Here is a 25,881-nt window from a genome sequence, read left to right as displayed (position 1 = left end):
GAACAAATACATCCTGTTAATTTCTTATGCATTTTTATGAATCTATAAAATAAATTATGAAACATGTTCCCTAAAATTTATCATTAACAGCAATGTTTCCCTGCATAATTCTATTAACGTACTATCAATTAATTTTCTTGTTTTATCTTGATTGATTTTAGAAAAAATCTTAGCTAATGTAGTTTTTTTTTTTTTGTATATTAAGTTTATTAATTCGTCAAATAGCAAAAATCTGCCAAATAATTACAAAATTTTTCCCTTTGCAGCATATACCTTCATACAAACATTAGTTCTATGACTCCAAGGCAATCTAGTTTTTTTTCTCATTTTGCCTCGGAGAAATCAGTAGAATTTATTTTCTCTTGTGCTGGTAGAGGTTAACCTATTATTGCTCTCGTTCTATTGAATTTTGCGCTCAATCCAATTCTATAGAATTTTTATATATTTTCGGATAAGTACCGTTTCTCATTCTAAAAAATACCTTTAATTATCAAACTAATCTTGGATATATACCAAAAATACTGATAATTTTTCAACTGCTGTGCTATTTAAACAAATTTTTACTGAAATATCCCTATTGAGTAATTTGGGGAAAATGTTTCCCAAGCAGAAAAGCAACTGGATATTACACTGAACTGTTAATAGTCAAAAATTAGTAAATATTAATTATTGATTAATGTAGTTTTATATTACTATATCATTATATATTTTTTCACCTTGATTCGGATAAAATATAGTTCTGAAGTATTATTTCTTCCATTTTAACCCCCATGTAGTATTCTGTTGAAAAAGAAATGGCCAAAGAGAGAGATAAAGGAGAAAATATACGAAAAAAGAGCTCATCACTCTTCGCTCATAAAAGAAAATCCAAGGAAAGGGCTTCGCTTGTAAGTATTTCTAGATATCAAACTTTGATCTTGCTTTATATTTGTCATATGAATCATTAAAAGCCCATTTCTTTAATTGTAGGACAAAGCAAACCAGGATATAATTCTTACTGACTACAAAATGCTTTCTACTGGTAAACCTAGAGAGTCCATCAATACCCGGGCAAAAAATTTAGAAGAGAAAATGAAGAGAGATGCTGGTTTACGTTGTGACATGGCTGAGTTAGAAAGTGCAAAAGGATTGCATCTGCGATCTGAACAGTCTGAGTTAAGTGTAAAAATGCTGCAACAGCAACTCCAAAATAATGGTAATGCAGTAACTACTAAAAAGTCTAGATCTCCAAAGGTTGGGAAATTGCAAAAAGATGAATGGATTATGAAAGTTGTTGATGAAAAGATTAAACAACAAAACACCCGGCATAAAACTTCACATCCAGACAAGCCTGCTGTATTCAAAGAAATATTTACTAATAAGGTTAGTAATTAAAGATTTGTTTACACTTAAATGCATACCTTTTTTTCATCTCCTCGCTATCTACTAGTTAAAATAGTATCATAGTTGGATTTGGTGTTTTATTTTCATGTGATAGTGTGTAAAAATATCTTGTGATTAAAGTTTATTTCAGCTTCATGATTGGTTTAACCCTTTTAATACGGCAAAAAATCAGTCCGAGTGCACCCAATTACCGGGATCAGTTATTTCTCTTCCAAGCGATTATTAAATAAAATAGCTTTTATGCCTAAAGGTCTTGGAGGCGCATAAACGTCCCCATAACAGGGCATCATCAACAACAATGATTTCACAAGCTTCATTGATGGGACAGCATATGTCCCACCGTAAACTCAAAGCATCTGAAAGCTGGGACAGGATATTCTAGAGTCAATTCTAGATTCCGAATTCTAGAAGGATTCTAGAATTCTGTCCCCCGAATCCGAACTTTAGAATACGGAAATCCCGACCGGAATTCTAGAGTCAATATCTCGTTTTTATTGACATTTTACTTAACATTTTGATGTATATTTTAGACAACTTTTTTTTGTTAACATTTTCATGTACATTTGCTTTAACATATTTATTTATAAACCTCTAATGTAGACTTAGCTCTCGCTGTTTTCCTCTAGTCTCTAGTGAGGACTCAAGAGTTTTCAGTTTCAGAAAAGTCACTAATATAAGCGAGCTGTCTCAATTTGTTGTCAAGATAAATTCTCTTTCGACTAATTTCGACCCTTCATCAGAAGAAGGAGAGAAAATGGGAGAAATATCTGAAAAATTTCGTGTAAAAATGCAAGGGGCAAGTGTTAGAAGGAAATGAATAAATTGGTGTAAAAAATTAGAATTATCAACTGAGCAACCTTGAGAGTTGTCGTTTGCTCGATTAGATCGGATACGATTAAGATGAGAAACTTATGGACTCAGAACAATTGAGACTGCCTTCGAATCAGTTTGGAGACCCAATGTGGCATTATTTTCTGTCCTAGATGTTTTTCAGTATCTGGGACATATGTTGTCCCAGCCGTAATATCAAAATTTTTCCTGACTGGGACAGCACATGTCCCGTCCGGTGCAAAAGGGTTAAAGCAGTGGATAAGCTTCTTTGTATTCATTTTTTATGGGCTATTAGCTAAATTTCTGCTAATTTTTAAACAAGGCTTTCTTTTAGTTCCATTTATGCTTGCTTTTCTTTAAATTTTTTAGTTATATCGAAATTTTAATGAATTTTGATATGGTTTTTTTTAGTTACACCAAATGGATGAAAAGTTAAAAGCTGGTGGAACTCTTACACCAGAAGAAGAAGCCAGATATAAAAAATTTGATGCCTCCTTAAACCGATTAAAAGATAGGTTATCTAAAGGAAATTTAAATAGAGGAGAGCGAGGCCACAATCAAACAGCAGCAATGACTGAACACATGACGACAATTTGGAACAAGAAGTCTGGTGGGAGAAAAGATCCGTTACCGCCTGCACCTGTTTCGAAAGGGGTACTTATATTTATTGAAAAATAGTTTTAAACTTAATATTCTTAAGAAGGAATTTTTTTTATCCATTTTTAAACGAAGTAATAATGTAGTAAAATGATTTTGTTAGCATAATATTAAAAAAAATAAAGTTCAAGGTTATAGAATCAAACATTCTTAAATTTAATTTGAAAATCAATGTAAATATAATGGCAACATGAATCGTCACATTTAAAATTGAAATTTAGTGCTTTCAAAGCACTAAATGGAATAGAGATAGAAATAAATAACATGGAACAGAGGTAAAAAGAATTATAACACCAGTTCTTAAAGTGTAAAAATTTAAGTTTTTGCAATCTGTTTTAGCTTATTCATTATTTTATGTAGTATGTATTATTGGCATCTAATTAGCTTAATTTTTTTTTGTCATATTTATCTTAATAAATAAGTTTTTAAGTAAGAGTAAGTTTTATTTTCAAAGGATTTAATAAAATATTGTAATAAATTTGACTACAAGAGCACCAAGGATAAAGTAACATTTAGTACAGTTTTTTCTAAAAATTTATACGAATCATTATCCACAAATTCTAATCTATTATCTGTTCTGAAATGTTTTATTTACTTATTCATTAAATTTTCACATCTTTCGTTAAAATTAGTGCATCAAATACTTCATATTTATGCTTCAAGGAATAAGAAAAATACATTCTAGAATAGTCATCAACAAATACTAAAAAATATTTTGAATTACATAAAGAATTACAATTAATTGACCATGCTAAATCAGCGTGACCCAATTCTAAAATAGAATTATTTTGATCAACATTTATTTTGAATATTTTTTACAACTATCACATAATTCACAGTAAGAAATTTCAAAATGTTTGACATCAATGCCAATAATATTTTGTATTTGAGACATATATTGTTGATTTAAATGACATAGTCTTTTGTGCCAAATATCATAAACATCAAAACTTTTTACTAAATTGCATTCAATAGGATCTGCAGAAATTATATCATTAAAAGGTTCAATCTAAATTTCTAAACAATCATTTACATTTATAGCTTTGAAAACAATATCATTATTATTACTTAAAATCAAAATATTGTTGTTGGCAACCGATTCTATTTATAACCTTTTTCAATTGACTTAGATACAGAAATTAAATTATTTCTTAAAGTTGGAACAAATAAAATATTACCAATAGTAATAATATTTTTGCATTCATTAACAAAAGTTTTACAGTTCCTATACCTACAGACTTTTAAAGTTAAGTTCTTACCTGCCAAGTGGACTAATTCATTTTTGTTTTTTTAACTTAACAATTTTGTCGTGTGAAGATGCTTCTCTGAGTCCATTACAATGTGATTTGGCTTCTTCTAGATATAACAAAAATTGGGCATATTCTTTTTATTTCTAGTTTTTATTCGGAATGCTTCTATATTTCAGGTGAAATTATCTGATTTTTGTTTTAATATGTTTTCTTCCTCTTTGAATGTTTCGAGAATGTTGTCTAGCTGCTCTTCTTTCTGTATTTTTAGGGTTTCTCTAATTTTTGTAAATTTTCCTCTTACTCCTTGAACTGTATAGTAACTCTCCAAAATTTCTGGTCCTAGACTGGCACATTTTGTTGATAGTGTACAAGCTCTTGCTATGTAGTCACTTATGTTTTTCTGAGTTACACATTTCTATGTTTTTTATTTGCCGTCGATTTTTCGATCCTCGACTTTTCCTGTAAATGTTTCATTTTTTCTCTTATAGTTTTGTCCTCGTTAGCAAATTTCAAACTCTGTTCATCCAATAAGGGAAGTTTCATTTAGGCCACTGCATCAGCATTTTCAAGAATCCACTGTTCTTTTTCTTTTGGTTTTGTATCATTCTTCAATAAGGACATACTTTATTCTTTTTAGTGTCAATACTGTACTGATTTTAATTGACTATGTATTGTACTAATTGCTGATGGACAGTAATGGAACGGACAGCAAGTTCCTTTCTATTTTAAAACTCAAACATTATCAATCCGACTTCATGAGCAAGAAATTATGATTCCATAATTTGGTGGATTGAGTCTAACGACCATCTCATGTCTACATTATTAATAATATTTTTAAAGCCCTTTTTGTGTTATTTGTTTTAAAAAAAAAAAAAAAAAAAACGATATTAAATGTATTATAATTTTTTTTCATCATTCTTCGAATCTAAATACAAATGCTATTGTCATGCTTGTTTTTCAACAAGTATAAGTAATCCTGTAGGTTATTATTAGCATAAGCAAATAATTTAAGTTTTTTTTTTTTTTAAAGCATTGTATAGTTATGTATAATTTAATGGTTCTTTCATTTTGTAGAACGTTGAACCAGACACTCCAAGAGGTACTTCTGCAAGCGCTGTCTGTTATTTTTGCAAAGAGCGTGTATATTTAATGCAGCGTTTAAGTGCCGAAGGATTATTCTTCCATCGTACATGTTTCAAATGTGAGTTTTGTGGGGCTGCTTTAAGGCTTGGAGAATATGCTTATGATAGCGATGCCTTATGTGGAGGTTTGTTACATTGCTCTCTCTATCTCTCTTTTTTTTAAAAATGTTATCAACTTACTGGTGTTAATTGGTTTTGCACATCTATCTTTGTATAGGAAAATTCTATTGCATACCCCATTTCCGAATGCAAAAACAGGATGTTAGAAGACAAGAAATGATGAAGAGAAAAGAAGCGTTTCTCTCTTGTGCGATAGAGAAGCAGGAGAAAGAAAAGCTTTACCAAATCTTGCTCGACAATACTGAAAAAGCGCTGTCACCTGGTCGCCAGTCTGTCGACAACAAAGATGCGCCTTCAGCATCTCCAGAGGTAGTAGAAGAAAAACTTAAACCAGCTATGAGTTTCTTAGAGGAACCCGAGAATGCCATTGGACGTGACCAAACCCCAGAAAGAGTGGAGTATGAAAACAGCATATTAGAATTCTCTGAAGATGATCTTTTAACTAGTGAGTTGGAGGAAGAAGAACTTACTCAAAAGAATTTCGGTCCATCGCAAGATTTGGCTACCAGTGAAGATGACTATTCAGACTTGAGGTATTTAATTTGTTTATTAAAATTTGAAGGTTTTTATTTAGTCTAATGTTCCATTTTATACATACATATATATATATATATATATATATATATATATATATATATATATATATATATATATATATATATATATATATATATATTGAATGTGAATATTTCCTGAATGTCAATTTCAGTTATCATTTTCTTGAATTTTTATACATTTTCCCATGATACATTTTTCATTCATTCTCAATACAATCTATAAATAATGATTAATATTTTTATTTGTACTGAACGTATATTTGGTTTTTGTTTTTCCATCTAAATAAACAGTTAATAAAAAAAGAGTAAAATAATGTCAATATTTATCATCATACTGAATGGAAGATATATTGTAGGTATTCAGAAATGTTGCAAACACGAAATTAAAATTTACTCAGTTTTGATTTTCTGAGCCATTTACTCAATGCATTTTGGTAAAATAATGTTACATTGTTGTAAAGAAAAAGTTCATAATACTGCTTTAATAAGAAATAATGGCACTGTTTGTCTCTTTTTATCTAGATTTCCATGTAAGTAATTGTCAGCCTCGGAAAGAAAAATTTGATTTTGGTGGGAAAATTGATTTATAAAAATAGTAACTATGATATGCTTGAATAGGAAGGAGGGGCTTCTTCTACAAATAAAATGAAGTATGCAAGCTAAGACAAGAATTAAGATATATTTAGTAACTTTAGCATTGGTGATATAGTTTCGATAGTGAAGGATATAATTTGAATTTAAGTTTTCACAAGGTTTTAAGAATTTTTTTTAAAATTTTATTATAAATATATTTACAGGCATTTAAAATTATCAAAATTTAAATAATTAAATTTTTAACAGTTTGAAAAGAAAAAAAATTTAGATTCATACTTTTTTTAATTTCATTTACCAGTTTTCATAATTTTGAAAATCTCATATTAATACATTGGACTTGTGTAAAGCAAAAAGAGTGGGTTTCTGTTTTTTCAATTTTTTAAGTGTACACTAAGAATCCTTATTCTTTCTAACTTCTTATTGCATTATTAAAAACAGTTTAAATGCAGTGCTTAAAAAAATTTACTTCTAATTATGAGTTAAACTGGTGTAAATATCCAACTAATAACTGAACAAAGATTAGGAATACATGAATTTCGGGTGTAGGTGAGGAAGCAAATGTGGTTAATTTTTAACAATGTTTCTAACTTCCAGTGTTTCTGTTTGCTTATTTTTGCAGTTTATTCTAATGATTTCTCTTGTTCTTGAAATTTTTTGTAGCACTGATTCTGAAACAGATGAAGAAGCATTTGCAGAAGAATTGGAGAGATCATTAACTGCTGATGAAACTAGAAAATTGGCTGAAACATGGAATAAAAAGTATTCTACTGAGCACTCTCTTTTGTGCAATTTTTCTTCATCGTCATCATCTGCTGATGACGAAGAATCAGATACTGAAATCGGTAGTGATGATACTAGTCAGGACATTGATAGCGATGCAGAATATAGTACAGAAAATAGTGAAGAAGGTATATATTATGATTTTTCTTATCAACATTATTACTGCATTTTGTTACTTTCAATTCTAGTATTAAATTTTTTTCAGATTTTTTTAGAGAATTTATAAAGGTATTGGATGATTTTCTGGCTATACAACATTTCAGGGGCTTTAAATGCATTAAAATTATTCAAGTTAAAAATGAAGAGTATTTTCCAGTAATACTCAATATATAATTTTCAGGGTCTGAATATTGTTGAAGCTCAAGCTTTAATCAATAATATTAAGAAGACCTTAATTTTAAAAAAATATTTGGGTTTTGTTGTGCGTAAGATGGCACCAACCCTTATTTTTATTTTTTAAAAATGATCATTATTCACATGCTGGTTATCTTAAAATTATTTTATTCTTTTACAAATATTGCTTTCTATTTACACTTAATTTGTCTTCTTTTTTTTTAACGCTTTTGCAAAAATGCATTCAAGCATCACAAAATTGGAGGCTTTTTTTCCCCCTATATTCATTGAGAATAACTTTTAATGCTATTGGCTTCTAGATAGTACTATCATTTTTCAACCTTTTTTATCATAGATTGAAATTATACTGCATCCAACATTATAAATATTGCTTCCCAGTCATTAGTTGTGATAATAAAATCTTCATAATATAGTAGTAACATAATTATTTAATTAAGTTCATTTTAAACCACTTTCAAGAGACATGTAATAATTTTTAGACCATCTTTATATATGTGTTTGTCAGGTAAACATTTATTTAATAGTTAGAATAATATTAAACTATACTAGTTGTTACTAAGAAAATAGTAGTTCAGTTTTCATAATTTATTGGTGGTGAAAATAGATAATTAAAATGATAAGCCTTATCATCGGAATAGGGTTTGGTCCCAATCACTTTTGATAATCAAGGTTATAATATAATGATGGATTTCTAAGGAATTTTCCATTCAAAAACTTTGTGCAGAATACTTGAGTTATAGATTTTGAAGATTTCAAGATAGGCTCATATTGTAATGAAATTTCAGCAAAATATTTCATTTAGAATGTATACCAGTATGATATTTTTCGGTTATTTTTGTTTGTCCTTTTGTCATAAATGATAGTTTTTGCTTCCTCATTACTAAATTGAAATTTTTATTTATAGAAGATAATCAAGAAACAAAAGAAAATGAAGAGGTTGAACTAAGTAAAACTCCGGAAGAAAAAGAATTTTCAATGGAAGTTCCTGTAATTGATTTGAAGTCCATTAATAAAGTTTCGGCAGGTAATGATGTTAAGGAAAATTACTAAAAGCTATAATAATCTTAACAAATCAGTTGTAATTTTATTATGTAAATATAAATTTTTGTAGCAAAACTAGTAGTTAATATTTACTGCTGGTGAAACTTATAAGTCAAAATTAAATCAGCAATATTTTAAACTTCAAAGAAAAATTTCAGGAAGAAAAGGTTAAATTTCAATTAGTTGATAAATTTTTTAAAACATTACAACCCCTATTTTTTATTTTATTTTTTTAAGTGCATGTGTTAAATTTATGCATAAGTTATTTTGAGATTAGAAAAATCGTGATTCAATGAGATTGCAGTAAAAGTGTGTTTGTTAAATTTTTTTTTAATTAAACTAGGTTGGTTTGTATGGCTGTTTTAATGTAAACAAAATGTCTTATGTTTTCAAATTTATGTTTTTCAGATTTCCCATTATTGTTAATAATTTAATTAGAAAACTTTAAAAACTTTTTTTATCATTTTAGATGAAACATCAGAATCTGATCTATCACAAAATGAAAGTGACACTGAAGAAGGCTCTGGAGATGAATCTGGTACTGAAATAGATTCTGACTCAGAGTCTGATTCTGCTCCTCTACCTCCACAACAGATACCTACTATAGTAATATATGAATCACCTCCTCAAAATACTGATTTGGACCAAGAATGGAATGTAAATAACGATGCAAATAAGGCCAACAATGTTGACAGTAAAACCACCGCTGATATTGATGATTCAGTAGTTATTGTATCTGATATTTCTACAGCTGATATAAAAGAAGATAGTCCCACTTGCTTTGCTTCGTCTGTAAACAGCCCGGTTGAAGTGGATACAAATGCTGAAATCCTGAATGTTGATGGTAAGTTTGTAGAGCTTAGTGACAAGAAAGTAGATAATAATTTTTCTAAATCTGAAACTGTTTCATCTAAACCTGAATGTATGGACACATTACCTAAACTTGCAGCTCCTCTTGCTACTGAAGAGAGCTCCCCTGATATTAGTGTTGCATCAGATGTAAATTCGGTTGCAAAAGATATTGTTGCTGATATATTGAAATCAGCTCAAGAATCCATTTTAGATCCCAGCGAAGACTTTGTAGAAAAGCATACAAGTTGTGAGAATTTAGCTGATGAAATTCATAGCAAAGTACTTACATCTACTCCATTTACTAAAGTAAATAAAACAGGCATGCATGATTCTACATTCCCACCTGTTGAGAATTCTGCTGATAAACTTTCCAATAAAATAGAAATAATTGATTTATGCACACCATCTCCAAAATGTGCTGAAGCTAATCGAAATGAAGTCCGCGACTGCTTTGAAGATTGCAAAGACTTAAGTGTAATTTGTAATTCTGTTGAGGCCGTGCCAGAGGTTTTAGAAATTGCAAATAGCAGTGCTGATGTCAACAGTGAAGAATCAGTTTTGAATGAATTCCTTGATGATTCAGATGATCATACAAAACAGAAATCTTTTATAACAATTAGAAAACATAATCAATCTAAAGGAAATAGTACATATGACTGGGATAGTGATAAAAGTATCTCATTTCCTGCGTGTTATGAAGAAGAGGAAAGTTGTTTAGTTCTAAATGATTCTGAATCTAATGAATTACATTCAAATTTGAAGCAAAGTCTGTCAGATGTGGATGAAAACACTGAAAGCAAATTCAATCAAAATAATACTGTACTGATTTCTGATTCGCCAGTTGCTCTCGATTATACTATTGATGAAGAACTACCTAAGCAATCTAAAAATATTGAAACATGCTTATCACAAAGTTTGCCCAGCAGCTCAGATTTTTTCAAATTTAATGATACTTTACCAAAATCAATATCATGCTCATCAGCTAAGCTTAAGGAAACAGTGCCAAAAGCATCAACTATTCTTCCTGATGCACAAAACTGTCCAGATTCTGAATCTAAATCAAGCAGCTTTGAGCTGATCAATAGGACTAAAGATCTAATAGAAAACCGTATGGTGTCCTCTTGTCCGAATCCATTATTAGATAGTCCGAAATCCACTTCACCAAGTCCTAATATTAAATATAAAGGTTATGGTGGAGGATTTGCTGAAAAAATTAGACCAAAAAGTTTATTTTGTGATTCCATTTATCTTCGTTCTTTAGATATTAATCTTCAAAAGCAACCATTTTCATCACTAAATAAAAGTGATGATAGTTTAGATGAAAATGATAAAATTTCAAATGAAAACTGTGTGAAACAGAAAAGTTTTGATGATTTAAAGTCTGATGAAGTTGATAAGGACAATGATGTTTTTCTTCCTGACCAAATCGCAACAAGTAATCCTCCTACCAGTAATTTGAAAAGCAATATGTCTGTTGGTAGTACTGGAAAGCTAAATTCTAGCAGTAAACCAAAATCTGGCCACCATAAGCATCCCTCTGTATCATTCTCTTCTGAATCTCGTGGAGATATTGTTTCTCCTTATACATGTTCCCTGGTTGAATCTTCAGAGCCCATGAACTTCCCAACAAAAATTAAACCAAAATGTGATATGGATATTTCTAAATTGAGACAGAAACGGGAAAAACGGAAAAGTGTTCATGAAGATTTGCAAGGTTTACCCTTTGCCGATGAGGAGAAAATGATGTCTCCTGTTGAACCGGTTACTTCTATGGAAGGTTTTTCAACTCCTAAAATGGATTCTAAAAACGACGACTTTTTGTCAGATTCAACAATGGCTTCAACGTACAAAACCCCAGATCTTGTTGATGAAGATAGATATTTAAGAATGCAGAGTACTGCTGAACAAGAAAGAGCTCGACAAGAAGCTAGAGCACGTGCCCGTCTAAAAAGCGATGAAGAACTTGGACTCAGTCCAAATAATTACAGAAAAAAGTATCGTCGCCAACTTTCTTTAAATTCTATAAACTATGATGAGCTTTGCAGTGATGAGTTTTGTGATCAAGATGACGATCTCGAAGATGAGATGATAAACAATTTTTGTCAAACGAACAACAATACATTAGAAGAAACTTTTAGCATGTTTAAAAACTCAAATCTCTTCATGAAAGGGAAAAGTACAGATGCTCCCATTGTATCTAGTCAGCCAAATAATCAATGTAAAACAACAAATCGCTCATTATCCACTGGCGATGAGTATTCTGTTTCAACAGATTCCCTTGATTCTAAGAATAGCCAAGAGCAAATTCAGCCTGCCAAAGTTGGTCATACAAAACATTCCAGTATTGCTAGTTTGTCTGAAACTAGTCCAGATAGTAATGTGTGCGAATCCCCCATTATTCCCAAAATGCAAGCTAAAACTAAAAGCAAGCGATCTCTCACAGAAGGGTTAAATGAGGATGACAAAACCAAAAGCAATGGAAAGAAATCTATTTTTTCTATTTTGAATTTCAGCAAAAGTAATGTATCTAAAGAAAAAGTCAAACAGAAAGCTAAAAGCTCTGAGAAAGATTTATCCACTTCTCTTCCAAATGATATTGGAACTGCCAACAAGTCAAAGCCATTCTCTCACCTAAAGCTAGCCAAGGCTAAGGAAAAAGGTAATAAGCCTAAGGCCAAATCAGTGCCACCAGAAAGCGTTACACCTGTAGAAACTTCTCCTCCTCAAGAAGATATTTTTAATGTTCCTCATTCTACTCAGCAAGCCATAATCATTCCTAAATATACTGTGTACAGAAATCTAGAGACAAACATTTCTTCATTTCCTGTTCATTTGCCTATTCCAAAATTGGAAAATGGACTCGCTCCCAAAGCTTCTGGTAAGTTTCATCAACTTGAAGAGCCCAAGCTTTTTACCTTGATGATAAAGCTATCCATTGTTTATTTTATCCCATGTTTAGTACTTATTATTTTGTGTATTGTTGAAATTGAAATCTATTCCTTTGTTGCCTGTCTGTGCTTCATTAACTACTAAGCATGCTTCATAATTTGCTTGCTATTTAAAGACACTTGTACTTTTGTGAAATAGTTGCACTTGTTGCATGCTGATTGTATGTTAATATTTTAAATTTCCTCACCCTGTTTGTTCCCTTAACAATTTTTGTGCTTCTTGTAATGTGTATGTGTATGCCATTCTCTCTTTGATTTTGAATTTTTATTTTCCTCCTTAAAATGTGATTTGCCTTATCTGCAATTCCAAAGAGCTTAGTGGAAAGCCAAGTTAAATCAGACGTCGGTAACAATTGTTTTATAATTAACTCTAAGTACGAAAAAGAAACAGGACTTTCAGAGCTTTTAAAGTAGATTTTCCATTGTAAACAAACCTCACAAATTACCAAAAAGAAACCTTTTTCCAGTTAGTGGTTTTGAGACCTTCAGCCATTTATGGCATGTTCTTGATCCTAATGCAAATCATCTTCTACATTCTGAAATTCTTTAAATCACCTGAGAAAAAAATGCATAGGGCAAACTTCCTCTTGTTAATTTATGGATTTTTATATAGTCACGATGTGGGGGTCTCAAAAGTGCAAGCAGAAATAAGGTTCACGATCGAACTTCCACTTAGCTCTTCTGATTTAATACTTAAAAGATCAAAACAATGGTATTAACATTGGAATCAGCCATGGTGGCTCTAGGGATAGATCACTCGCCTCCCAATTAAGTGCCCCGAGTTCAAATCCAGGTGATTGCTGTTAGAAACAGACCACAGTGCTAACGTAAAATATCTTAGGTAGTAGCTGAATTGTGTGTTAGAGTCCCCTCGTCCTCAGGCTAAGCATGGGTGGTTTTTGTGGTTTTTCTTTCAATATAACGCAAATGTTGGTTAGTTCCATCAAAAAAGTCCTCCACAAAGGCAAATTTCTCCCATTACTTGATCCAGGGGTTCCCTTGTCTTCTGGATTGAGTTCAAAATTACAAGGTTGAAGTCTTTGAAGAAAACACATATTGCTTGATACCGAAGTTCCATATTTATAATAGAATCGTAATTGTTTCTCTCCTTTTACATGCATTTGAAAGAATGGTTTTACAAATAGTTATTATTATAAAATAGTTATAGTTAATATGTATGTTAAAACGTGATTCCTTTTTAACAGTTTATTTTCAGAAAATGAAAAAGCAGAAACATGTATACATTTAAAAATTGACAGAAACAAACTTAGAAATCAATGGTCAATAATTATTTAAGAACCGAGCTAGCGATTAAAAAGTATTGTATTTTTTATAAAAAATATAATTGCAATAAAGAGCATTGTCGTATGATTGTCAGGGATCAAGCTTTTTAAATGTGACTTGCAATTTTGTTTATGATTTATTGCTTATTTTGTTTTTATACCATCTTTTCCATGCTTTAATTTTATATTCTATATTTTTTTTTCTCTACCCATAAAAGGATCATATTTTTATTTCAACCCTGTACAACTTATGTTAATTTAAGTTCAGTTATGTTTTTTTTAGTTCTATGATCTCGAAAACCAGCTTCATTTAATAAAAGACATGGAGGTCATGCTAATATTAAATTTAATATACTGAAATGTAATTGTCCTTTGAAAATGAATTAATTGTAAGAAACATTTGTTCTTTTCACAAATAACACTCAATATTTAATTTATTTCATTGAAAATAGTTTTAATGTATTAATAAAATTTATTGTTAAAAAAATTATATTTTTTTATTCGATGATTTTCATTATTAATGAGAACTACTCCATAATAAAGTAAAATTAGCAGAACCATAATTTCTCTTCAAACTAATTTATGTAATCGACTGAGCATTTGTAGGACACAAAATGAGTATGTTTTGAAGAAATTCGCCAGTCATTAGTAATTTCTGTGCATTTTCAATTTCAAAAGTAGGTCGACAATTTTTTTTGTGGACAAATAAATACAAAAGCTATATGTTTATATCAGTTAGTAATTGTATAAAAGCCAATTATTTCTTTAATATTATTTCTGCTCTAAATATCATTTTTGATTAGTATTTATTTTGTATCAAAATAAATGAATGAATATTCTAAAATGAACTTTAATATTCAATGTTTCTGCTGAAGTGAGATAAATATTATAAGCTGCTTTTAAAATAAAATTTTATTTAATATTTGCTCTTAGTATAATATTTTGGTCATTCTAATTATCACGAAACCTTTTTTTTTTTTTTTTTTTTTTTTTTTTTATTTACTAAGCTTAATGGTTAAAAATTTAAGTTGTTTTTGTTTAACATAACTTTTTTAAATGAAATGTTAAATTTTCTTTAGTTTTATTTTCTTGCGACTTGTTTTAATTTCATTGCTCATATTTGTTCATTTTTCTGTAGAAGACAGTTTTAGTGAAGAAGAAGATACTCAGGGTAGCAAAGTTGGTCACATTCCAAATAGTGATAAAAACGATTCAGTAAGTATCCTTAGGAAATTCTAAACTTTCGTAAATAGTTTTCATATCTAATAGCTTATGGTAATTACAATAGTTTTTAACTTAAAGCTTTTTAAGTATTTAAAAAAATTATTTTTTACAAAATTAAAAGCTTTTAATTATGTTTATATTTTCTTCTGTTTTACATTTTAAATGCTAGAAGCTGAACAAAATCTATTTTAAATTACTTATCAGTAGTAAAATTCAAAAAATATCTTAAAGTCAGTGTTTTTTTCCATTGTTTGATATTTTTATCACTTTACCTTGAAAAAGACTCAGAATTTGTATGTGATTTCTTGGCATTGCGAATTCACCTTTTAATTAGTACTTATTAAATTTTTTATTAGCTATGTTAACTTTTTAATACAAAATCTTTCCTTTAAAAAAATCATACCGATTAAATGTTTCAAATTCTCAAATATCCATACTTACTACTTAACTAAGACTATTCACTGCGTCTATAAACATTAACCAAAGTAAATTCCAAAAGTGAATTTTCATCATAATCAATCATCTAATATTATCCATTTTGAATTAATTTTTGTTACACTATTTGACACTAAAAATAGTGTAACAAAAATAATTATATACAATTTAATTGAGAATGATTTAAACAAATACAATTACACATAAATAAAGCAAGTTATATCTTAATTTACTGAGTTGATATGAAGTTTATTGATTTACATAAAAATTATTTTTGCTGTACTATTTTATTTTCATGTTTCTTTGTTTTCAAATGAGCAGGCTAAATTTCCACCCTTCAGCAACTATTTACATTAACTGATGACCTTGAATTTATTTAAAGAGATAGTGTATGAAATTTGTTTTTAAACCAAATATAGGCAGTTTAGTAAAAGTGAGAAAACTTTATTCAGTTTTTTCTGATATTATTAAATAAAATGTTTTACCAAAATATATTTAAAAAGTTTTTAATTCGTGAAATTTATTTATTTTTAGTATTTTTTTATCAGTGGTTTTTCTTTAAATTGTGTACAGATCATACTGCAAGTTTTTTGTGTGCGTATATTTATAATTCACCTATGTATAAATTATCTTTTTTTTATTTTTCTAAGGAAAAAAAAAATTATATCCAGGCTATCAGCTCACCTGGAAAGTCATGAATTTTGGTCACCAAAAAATCTTATTTTTAAAATGATTTTCGAATTTTTAAACAAAATCCCCACTCACAGTCATATTTTATTAAAATATAAAATGTTTTTATCATGTTCTTTAAAAATTATGGTGCTCTTTAAAGAAATGAAAGAAAATATATAATTTCTAGAGTGAATTATCTTTAAAACTTCTGTGATTTCAGAAATTTTATTATTTTTTTTATTCTATCAATTTTAAATTCTAGCTGAAGCAAAACAGTTATTGTCGAGTTTTTTTTTTTTTAATTCCTAAATGAGAACAGAAAAAATCAGGAGTACTTCTTTCCTTTCTGATAAACAGGAAAAGTATCTTTAGAATATAATTGTGCAGAAAAAACGAAGGAAAAAATTATTTGCTTATGTATTTTTTTCAGCTATTTTATTGCTTCAACTCTTTCTTAACTCTGTTTTTTAAATTTAAATCTATAAATACTAAGATGCAGTTTTAGTTATACCTATAATTTCAATTAATGTTATTATACTGCTTTTTTTTAATTTATTGCTGTGTCTTTGTCAGAGAAAATACTAAATTCGTTAAGTCATAAAAAAAATTCTTGGAATAGTCATGAATTTGAAAATCTAAAATGTAGCGGATACCCTGTTTATCGTAAAAAGATTTTTTTTTTAACTTTCTGTTTATATTATTTTGTTATTAAAATATATATATTTTTCAGAAGCTGAATGAAAAAGAAAAGAAAGCTCAGCGAATTGTACAAAAAGTTCAAAGGCAGCAAGTACTAAAGCGATTGCGCAATGCTCAAGAGATACAGCGCAGGTTGGAAGAACTAGAAATTAAACAAAAAGAACTTGAGCAGAGGGGTGTTGAACTTGAAAAGATTCTTAGAGGGGAGGAAAATGGTAACATTATTCCCTAAGCATTTCTTTATGCAGCTTTATCCTGCCTAATAACTCCATCTAAAAATATTTACCGTTTCATGAAATTTGTTCTTTTACTCTCTTAATTGTTTTACATTCATTTATTCCAAATTGAGTATACCAATCCATAGCTGCCAACTCTTCCGGTTTAGCCGGAAGATTTCCGGTTTTTTATCGAAACTTCCACCTTCCAGTTTTTATTTTAATCTTCCAATTTTCCTCGATTTAAAAAAAAAGAACTTTCCCATTTTTTACAACAGAGCCACGATCTGAATTTGTACCCGAAGGCATTTTTTAAAGCAGGAATCAAATTCTTGCATCTTTGCGGCACGTGCTCGATCATGCACATATCAAACTTTGAAAAATAATTAAAATTTATGTCCCTAAGTGCTCTTAATTGTCTTAGAATCTTTGAATGTAACTGTGTTCAGGAGAAAAAATACATTGAATTTTACAGCTTTTAATATCTTCCTTTTTTTGAAAACCCAATGTTGACAGCTATGCCAATTTATTTCTTTTGAAAAATAAAATGCTGAAAATCATATATTTATTTTATTATTAAAGATAAGTAATGTAAATAAAACATTGTATATGTTTGAATCCTTTACACTTTAACCTTGCCTGTGACTCACTTATTTTGAAAATATTGCAAACCATTATTAATGTAAAACTATTTGCTTCAAAACTTTTTAAGCAACCAATGCTCATTGAGCTACAATATATTTCTTTATTTAGTATGTAGTTGCTATTGCAATGTTTGTCAGAAAGTTTTAACTTGAGCTTTTAATTTTTGACTTGTAAAAAATATTTGAGTTTACCTTAAGTTTTACTTACTTTTTAGTTACTTTCCGTGGTCCTCAATAAAGCTACTAACAGAAGAATCACTTTCTCTAGCCTCAATCTGAAAAATATGGTCACAGTAGTTTAGTTTAAAGAGATGTCAAAAGTTTGGACCCCTTAATATTAATTTTACTACATGTCTCAAGATCTTATTTAGCGTAAAATTCAATTTCTCAGTAACTATTCGGCCGATTTTGTTCATATTTTATGTTTTGCTTTATAAAATTACATTCTTTATATTGATATAAAAGTTTGTTTACCTTACAATTCAAATTATATTACATAAAATATTAAGATATAAAAGTTTATTTTTGCTTGGAATTACCTTTGAATAAACAAATTTTATAATTGAGTGCAAAATTTTTCAATTTATAAATTCACTTCTTTTTCATTACCACTCTTTCTTGTCTATTGCTTGACTCTTTAGTTACTTATTTTATGACTTATTTAAATTCTTTGTGCTGATTATTCTTCGCTTTTGCTTTGATCTCCTTTTTTTCTCCTCTATTAATGTAATTTTTGTGTGTACTACAGTTTTTGCAAAGTGCAAATGCTGTTTAAATTTTGCAGGTGTTCGAGACGGTAAAGAAGAAGCCGAGCTTGAGTGGTATACTTTGGTCCACACTAAAAATAGATTGACCAGAGAAGTTCAAGAACTTTTAATTCGGTAAAATCATCTTCCTCCATTATCTTATTTTATGCAATTATCCTATTTTCCTTCTAATTATGCTATTGTATACAATTATATTATTGTGCTAGATATGGTAAAACAATTTTGTACGAGAAAACAAATGTGATGTTATGCATCGATTTTTTTTTTAATACTGCAGCATGAAAATACTCTAGTTCTTTAAATATTCTAGTTCTTTAAATTCAATATTTTTTATTCTTAAAAGTTATTTCAATTATGCAGCATAACTTTAATATTCCAGTGTAGAAGTGATAACAAATATTAGAGCAAAGAGAAGTAGGCGGCCATTGCAATGATATGTTTCATCTACTACTTTTTGAGCAAAAAAAAAGATTAAAGGGAAAAAGCACTGTGCTAGTCATTCTTATATAATTGATTATTTTATGAACTTCTACTTTAGATTATTTCTATTTCAAGCAACTCACAAGATAAGTACCCCAAATTGGGTTGTACTAGATTGTTGGGTTATACATTTTAGCATAAAATTTTCCTTAATGGCAGGATTTTTGTCTACTTCCCTATGATTAAAGAAAATACACATTTTTAAAAATAAAAATTTTGTCCAAAATAAATCAAAAAATTCTGAATAACTTATCTAGTTTGGAAAAAGTTGCAGTAGGTACTATTTTAATTTGATGAATGCCATTTTATCTAGGAACTTAAGGCGGTCCAATGTTAACTAAATTACCACCACTGTACCATTGGTAACAAAATTGTGTAGTTCTTGGGTTGGTTCTAATGCCACAAGGCCAAGCCTGCTTGGTGAAACAGAGCAAATTTAAAGCAGAGTGTGCGATTCTTGTGTTTCAGTGGCGCCATTTATGGCCAAGAATTCGACTTCTGCCACATCATACGTCACATCTGTTTATAAGGCGGAACCATTCATAAATCCATTCATTCATCCATAGATTGTAATTTTGACCTGAATCAGAAAGCGATCAATCTCCAATCCAGTACCCCCAGAGGTATTGATTTGTTATGGGAACATGGAGGACTTTGTGACTTGACAGAATTTTACGTGCATCAGTCACCAACTACACGAGAAATCTTCGGCCGGCGGGGTTCGAACTCTCGATCAGGGGCCCAGCTCCCTACCGACCAGGCTATCCCAGCCTGTATGTGTCGTTCTGAATCTCTATGACTAGGACCACACTACCTCAAAATGGGTTTCCGGAATGCTTGAACTTTTTTACTCTATTTACAGTTATCTTAGTTTTTGCTATTGTTTTGCAAAGTTTGAAAATCTTTTAAAATAAAAATCTCGGTGAGAAGAAAAATATTAAATGAATTATAATAATTTAATTCTTACTCTTAAGTGTTTTAAAGTGAAGTTTTTGATTTTATAATGGTTAATTGCTTGCCACCCATAATCTAGGCCTATAGGAATAAAATAATTGTTACACATCTGTATGAATAGAATAGGTTAATAAACTATTTATTAATTGAATGGAAATTTAAATATCTTAAAGATATTTATAGCACATTATGCTAACAAACTTTACTAAAAGTAATCACTACTTAGAGAACAACAGTATGTAACTATATTACTTTTTTAAAATATTAAAAACTATATTGAAGCTACTATTTTAAAAAAATCTGATAAATATGGAAGGAAATTTTTTTTTGATAGAACTCTTATTTTATAGTTTTGCAAATTACACATGGTATTTATGTGCTGATAATTTATGTATCTCAGGTTGAAAGATCTAGAATTAGAAGATCGCCATTGTCGACTTCAACAAGAGATTACTGAAAGAATGGCTCAGGGTAAGACTTTAATAACAAAATTTTTGAAACTATATTGTAACTTGTATGATACTTAATTTTTGCTGTGTGTTTAATCATGTGTTTATAACCCAATAGGCTCTCACAAAAATGCAACACAGTTGATCGAGGAAAGAAAAATTTTAGACGAAATGCTCAAAATAGTAGATAAACGAAATGAGCTTGTTACTGTTTTAGAACAACTAAGATTACGGTAAATAAAATTCTTCTTTTTTTAATATGCCCAAGTTAAATAATTGGTCAATCGCTATTAATGGTTTATCAATGAAATTTGATTTAATTATGTTCCGATAAAAATATAATATTGGTGTACTGATTTACAAAAGCAAAACACTTTTTCTGCGTACATTAACAAATATAAAATATATATTGCCAGTTATAACTTAATTTTTCAGCAATGAGCAAATCACGCCTAAGCTTTATAGTACTAACTTAGTGTGTATAAAACTGAACCAACCGACATTTATCTATATTAAGAGACTTGCACCTTAACCAAAAACATGAAAAGATGTTAATCTCCCGGGAGAGAAAAAAATTTAGAGGCATTCGGACCAGTTAGAAATTGTTGTGCAGAAATGATTCAACCATGAAATCCAAAAACTATTTGAATAAAAGGATATAATAATCCATATAAAATCAAAAAATATTCCACGGTTTAAGAAAACATGAAAAGAATGGATGACAGCAGATGCATAAAAAAGATATTTAGTTGTCAATACCTTAGTCAACAAAATAGGGAAGACCGAGAAAGAGATGGATAGATGAGTGAGGCCTTAAAAATGAGGAATTGGGAAAGTTAGGCATGATAACAGTTAATCTTTAAATCCTGTTAATTTAAAATTCTTTAAAAAAGAATGTGAAATTTTGCAATGTAAATTTTTCTGACTTAAACGTGTTGTCACTGTATTGAAAAAAAGACTATTTTTGAAACCCTCAATTTAACAAAGATGTTGTGATATGCGTTTTATTTTAAGAAACGAAACATGCATTTTGTTGTTTAAAATCCTTCAATACTTATTGACATAATCATGCTTAACATAAACAGCAGTTAATTAGAATTTTGATATGAAGGTTTTGATTATTTAAATCAAAAATGATTTAGTTTGTTACTCTTTCCCATCCGCATTGTGCAATTATTTTAGCAAAAATACTTATTTTAACATAAATTTCAGCTCATTTTATTCATTTCTAGGGTAGTAACAAATTAGTTAGTCTATTAATTTTCAGTACTTTTCCATTATACCGGAGCAAATCTCGCCAAGCAGACTTTTTGGCGACAGCACTCAACATTGACATTTAAAAAAAAAAAAAAAAATTATAAATGGTTCAAAAATTTTTTTACTTTGGAGGCATAAATATTTTAATATAGCTCAAAAATTTTTCAAATGGGTCCTCTGTTTGCCTTCTCCACATAAATTCTGCCAAATAACTTTCAAGATGATGGCTTGCTATTGTTCTGTGTTTCTTATTTCGCCATTGAGCTCTGCCCCACAGTCACTCTATTTTTTGCTTGTGCGTTCCAGTTTCCGGATCGACTAAGTTGTACTTATGGTTTACTTTGAAATGTTCGAAATTTTCATCTTCCAGCTTACTAGTCAGTATAATTTCCATGAATCGGAATATATTATAGTTTCTTTTTCGATATTTTCCTTAATTGCCTTCAATAAGTTGTTCTTGAATCGGTTTGGCACTTTCACAAAAAATTCGCTCGCCCTGCAAACTCCACCGAATATCCATTGTTGTGGTAGAATCCGACCCACATTGTTTTTAAGCCTTCGTAAACAAACTTTCGTCCACTTCGATGATAATGCCAGGTCCTTCTATTTTCGGTTGCTTACAATTAAACAAAGAATTCACACAAACCTCATGCATAAAGCTATTCCAGTCTACAACTGTTCCGTGTCTGATTTCCAACTGCTTTTCACACCATTTAACTTAAGTTAATTCTTCGCTCCAACAATAAATAAACTCTTCAAAAAGCTCAACTTCGATGACTGAAACCATGCGCCTTTACGGATACTTCTTTTACAGCAGACAAGATGAAAGGTTGCAACGCATTGAATTTCATCTTCGATATACAATTTCATTTCATGATTCGCACCACAAATTGCGATTTCAGCCAAAATGCCTTTCTCTTAAAAGAATCTTACTGCTTCTTTCTCTGTTTTGGGCAAATCCCAAATTTTCATTGTTTTTGCGTAAATTTTTCGTATTAAGAAAAAGACGTGACTGATGAAGAAAAAATGGCAGCGACTTGCTTTGAAAATGCGGAGGCAAAAAGTTACCAGAAGCGATATTCCGTTTGACTTAGGTTGCATCATTATTGGCGGCGGTATAATGGAAAAATACCAAATTTTCTATTCGTTTTGAAAAAAAATTATTTAATTTTCATTTGTAGAAATTACAATATTAAAGATAATTACTTAAATAGTACGTTTGCCAACTATTACAATTTATCAGTAATTATTATGGTTTTATAGTCAAGATTGAGTAATAAAAATTGCAAGTTGAGTTGAATAATAAAAATTACAGTTTTTGAGAATTTCCACAATCTGTTTAAAATGAGTTTTTCTCTTAAATGCCAAGCGTTATGAAATTTTGTGGTTTGCAACAAATCTATGATTATTTTTTTTCTATTCCTTAAACAATTCTAAAAACAATAAATGAAAACACGATTTGATTGAAACAAATAAATCTCATCTTTTCCCCTTCCAACAAGCTATTCTGAAACTTCTTACATAAAAGCAAAAGATCATAAACTCATCTGAAATGCTATAAGCAAAAATGTTTAGTGGTTCAAATGAAGGGTTTATAAAAAGGCACTAAGGGCTAGTTCTAATTTAATTTAGTATGTTTATCTAAATGTTTTTTTCTTATTTAATAGTATATTAATGCATAATTTTATTATTATATACCTTTATAGAATTAAGTTGTTTATACATCTAAAACCTGTACTAATTTTAGTTTCTTAAACGCTTATTGTATAGATTTCTGTGTTATTTTACTTTTAATTACTGATTGCTAGTTTGAAAAATTGGCATCTCTTAATTAGCAACATTATTTTATTTATTTTTTAAATAAGATAAGACTGAAGAATCATTTGAGTTGGTTGTTACTAACTTAAAAATTGATTAAAATTTTATTTACTCATTATTCAGGGTGCGTAGCGTTTTTTAAAAGCCCTTAAAGGTGCATTTTTCATTGGGTGTTTTTAAAAAATGATTAATTTTCCCTTTTTCAAAATGAGATTTTTCCCTTACCGTGTTAATTTTAGATACGGATTATGCAAAAAGACACAATTCACATTGTTCTATTCAAAGTTTTCACAATTAATTTAACCCCAATCTATTTCGCCGTATTGTCAGTTCCTAGCATATGAAAACACCATTCGTTTTACATGATTAAAAATTTCATGATTTTTGACATTTGTCTAAAAAAAATGCCAAAAGGTTGGGGTTTTTTTTTTTTTTTTTTTTTGACACGACGGTTAAAACCAGGTAAAACCATCAATTGTCGAAAACATTCCAGCTCTGCCTAGTTATGATATTTTTTTAAAGTGCTTACAAATATTTTTTGAGTGCTTGAAAAGTGCTTATTTTTTGTTGAATCCTGTTATTTATTTATTTTTTAAAGTAAAGTTGTAAATAACAACCACTCTTTGCAGGGAGGAAGAAGATGAAAAAAATATCAACTCTGAGGTTTTTATGAAAGGAACAAAATCTCCTTTGTCACCTAGTAAAAGCTGAACAAATTTTGTACAAACTTAAGATTGTATAAACAAAAAAAAAAATGCTTGATATGCTTTGTTATGTAACACTTTGGAACTAAGAATTGAGCCTTCATGTGTTTATTAAGAAAAAGCAAATAGTGCATAAATTTTTGCTTTGGCAGCTCTGGATTCAGCTCAGATGAAATTACATTTTAAAAAATGCAGTGCTTTATTCTCATTTACAAAAAATTATGCTTCATGAAGCTGTGTAACATTTCATCAGATTTATATTTTGTCTTCATCAAATTATATAATGTTGTGTGCTATAGATTAAATGTGTTGTACAAGACTTAGTAGATGAACAATATATATATAATTAAAATATGAATGCTAATTTATAATTGTTAAATTTGACTCTTTATTCTTTTAACTGTTAATTTTTTGTGCTTACACAAAGCACGGACTATTAGAAACATTTGTACCCATGTTTCGCTCTATAGTTGAATTTCTAAATTAATGAAAAGTTTGTATATGAATGATGTTCTACAAAGAATTTTTAAAGCAAACGCTATATGTATTCATATTAAAATCAGCACCCTATTCAAATTAAAGTCAAAATTAAGAAATTATTTTTCACTATTGGATAAAGAATTCATTGAACTAAGTTTCATGGACATAAAAGAAATATAAGTTTTTATTTCTGGTTTGAAATTCTTCAATTTTCTAAAGCATCAGTGAAATTCTGCCATGTATTTTAAAAATTTATTTCAAACCAACATAATATATGGACTTTTTATGCATTTATAAAATACTGTTAAAATATTTTCCTTAATTTGCTCTTTATAAACTGTAATCAAAATGTTAATGAATCTTTCTGTTAAGAATAGCAAAAACATATTTCTAAAAACTCTTCAAACACTGATACATATTTTCGCTACAATTAATGATACTACTTAATTTTTTATGTATTGAAAATTTACTAGCTCAATTTTTTTGTTATTAGCACTAATTGAATTTTTTCCCTCTTGCATCCAATAATCTCATTTTCTCAATATCAGTCTTAAAATCATTTAAGGTATTTTTTTTTATTGTTACCCATTAAAAATACTTAAACACTAAAAAAATTTTACCTTTTAAGACATATACCAAGATAATTTTATTCATTATCTATTAATGATGGATAATAATCTGCATTTATCTTGATGCAAAAATCTCCTTGCATTTATTTAACTTACAACAGCTTTATGACCAATTGTTTTATAAAAATGAACTGATGCCTTGGAGTTTGTGATATGTATATCCTGTAAATTATCGTAGTTTTTAAATAAGTTTGCTTCCATTTTGTTTTACTTTTTTTTTTACCTTGTGTGCTTTAATTTCAATAAGTTTTTCTGTTATTTATCTTGGCGTTTATAGCCAGAAATGTGTGATAATGGAGAAATAAATTATCTTTTAATTATATTTGCCTTGCTTAATTTGACATCTTTTTTTTTTTAGAATCTGGTACTTGACAGCTTCTTTGGGGGAGGGTAAACCTTCAAAAGTAATTTTTATATGGATCTTTTGTTAAACTGTTAATTTTTACAGGGGTAAGAAAGCTAGAATTTATTATAGAGAGTTTGACTGTATAAATAGATCTATTGTCTTCTAAAAAGTTACTTGTTAAAGAATCACTTCTACCTTTAAAATCAAAGTTAGAAAAAAAATATCCTCATTTTCACACTCAACATTTTAAATTGTAATGATGTAGCAACTGCATCTTTATATGTATGGCCCATCATCACTAGCAAAACTGTCAATC

At 29.1% G+C, this 25,881-nt stretch overlaps 1 protein-coding gene across 2 annotated transcripts in view; it reads left to right on the top strand.

The window, feature by feature from the left end:
* Mical (Molecule interacting with CasL) overlaps positions 1–25,541 on the top strand; it is a 69,119-nt gene extending 43,578 nt beyond the window's left edge. The window contains exons 13-26 of one of the 2 annotated variants that reach the window (XM_043047717.3): positions 777–887; positions 970–1,362; positions 2,626–2,868; positions 5,196–5,388; positions 5,481–5,916; positions 7,195–7,442; positions 8,573–8,692; positions 9,179–12,439; positions 14,931–15,007; positions 16,854–17,037; positions 18,466–18,562; positions 20,283–20,353; positions 20,450–20,564; positions 24,036–25,541. In XM_043047717.3, coding sequence (XP_042903651.2) covers positions 777–887; positions 970–1,362; positions 2,626–2,868; positions 5,196–5,388; positions 5,481–5,916; positions 7,195–7,442; positions 8,573–8,692; positions 9,179–12,439; positions 14,931–15,007; positions 16,854–17,037; positions 18,466–18,562; positions 20,283–20,353; positions 20,450–20,564; positions 24,036–24,117 — 5,631 coding nt within the window. In that variant the 3' untranslated portion in view covers positions 24,118–25,541. Of the gene's footprint in view, positions 1–776; positions 888–969; positions 1,363–2,625; positions 2,869–5,195; positions 5,389–5,480; positions 5,917–7,194; positions 7,443–8,572; positions 8,693–9,178; positions 12,440–14,930; positions 15,008–16,853; positions 17,038–18,429; positions 18,563–20,282; positions 20,354–20,449; positions 20,565–24,035 lie in introns of both variants that reach the window. The other variant, XM_043047716.3, reaches the window with a different exon arrangement.
* Positions 25,542–25,881: the final 340 nt, after the last annotated feature.

The sequence above is a fragment of the Parasteatoda tepidariorum genome, chromosome 1, assembly GCF_982258835.1.
Source record: "Parasteatoda tepidariorum strain Cologne lab strain chromosome 1, Ptep-v5.0, whole genome shotgun sequence".
Classification (NCBI taxonomy): domain Eukaryota; kingdom Metazoa; phylum Arthropoda; class Arachnida; order Araneae; family Theridiidae; genus Parasteatoda; species Parasteatoda tepidariorum.
This window is presented reverse-complemented; position numbering and strand designations above follow the sequence as displayed.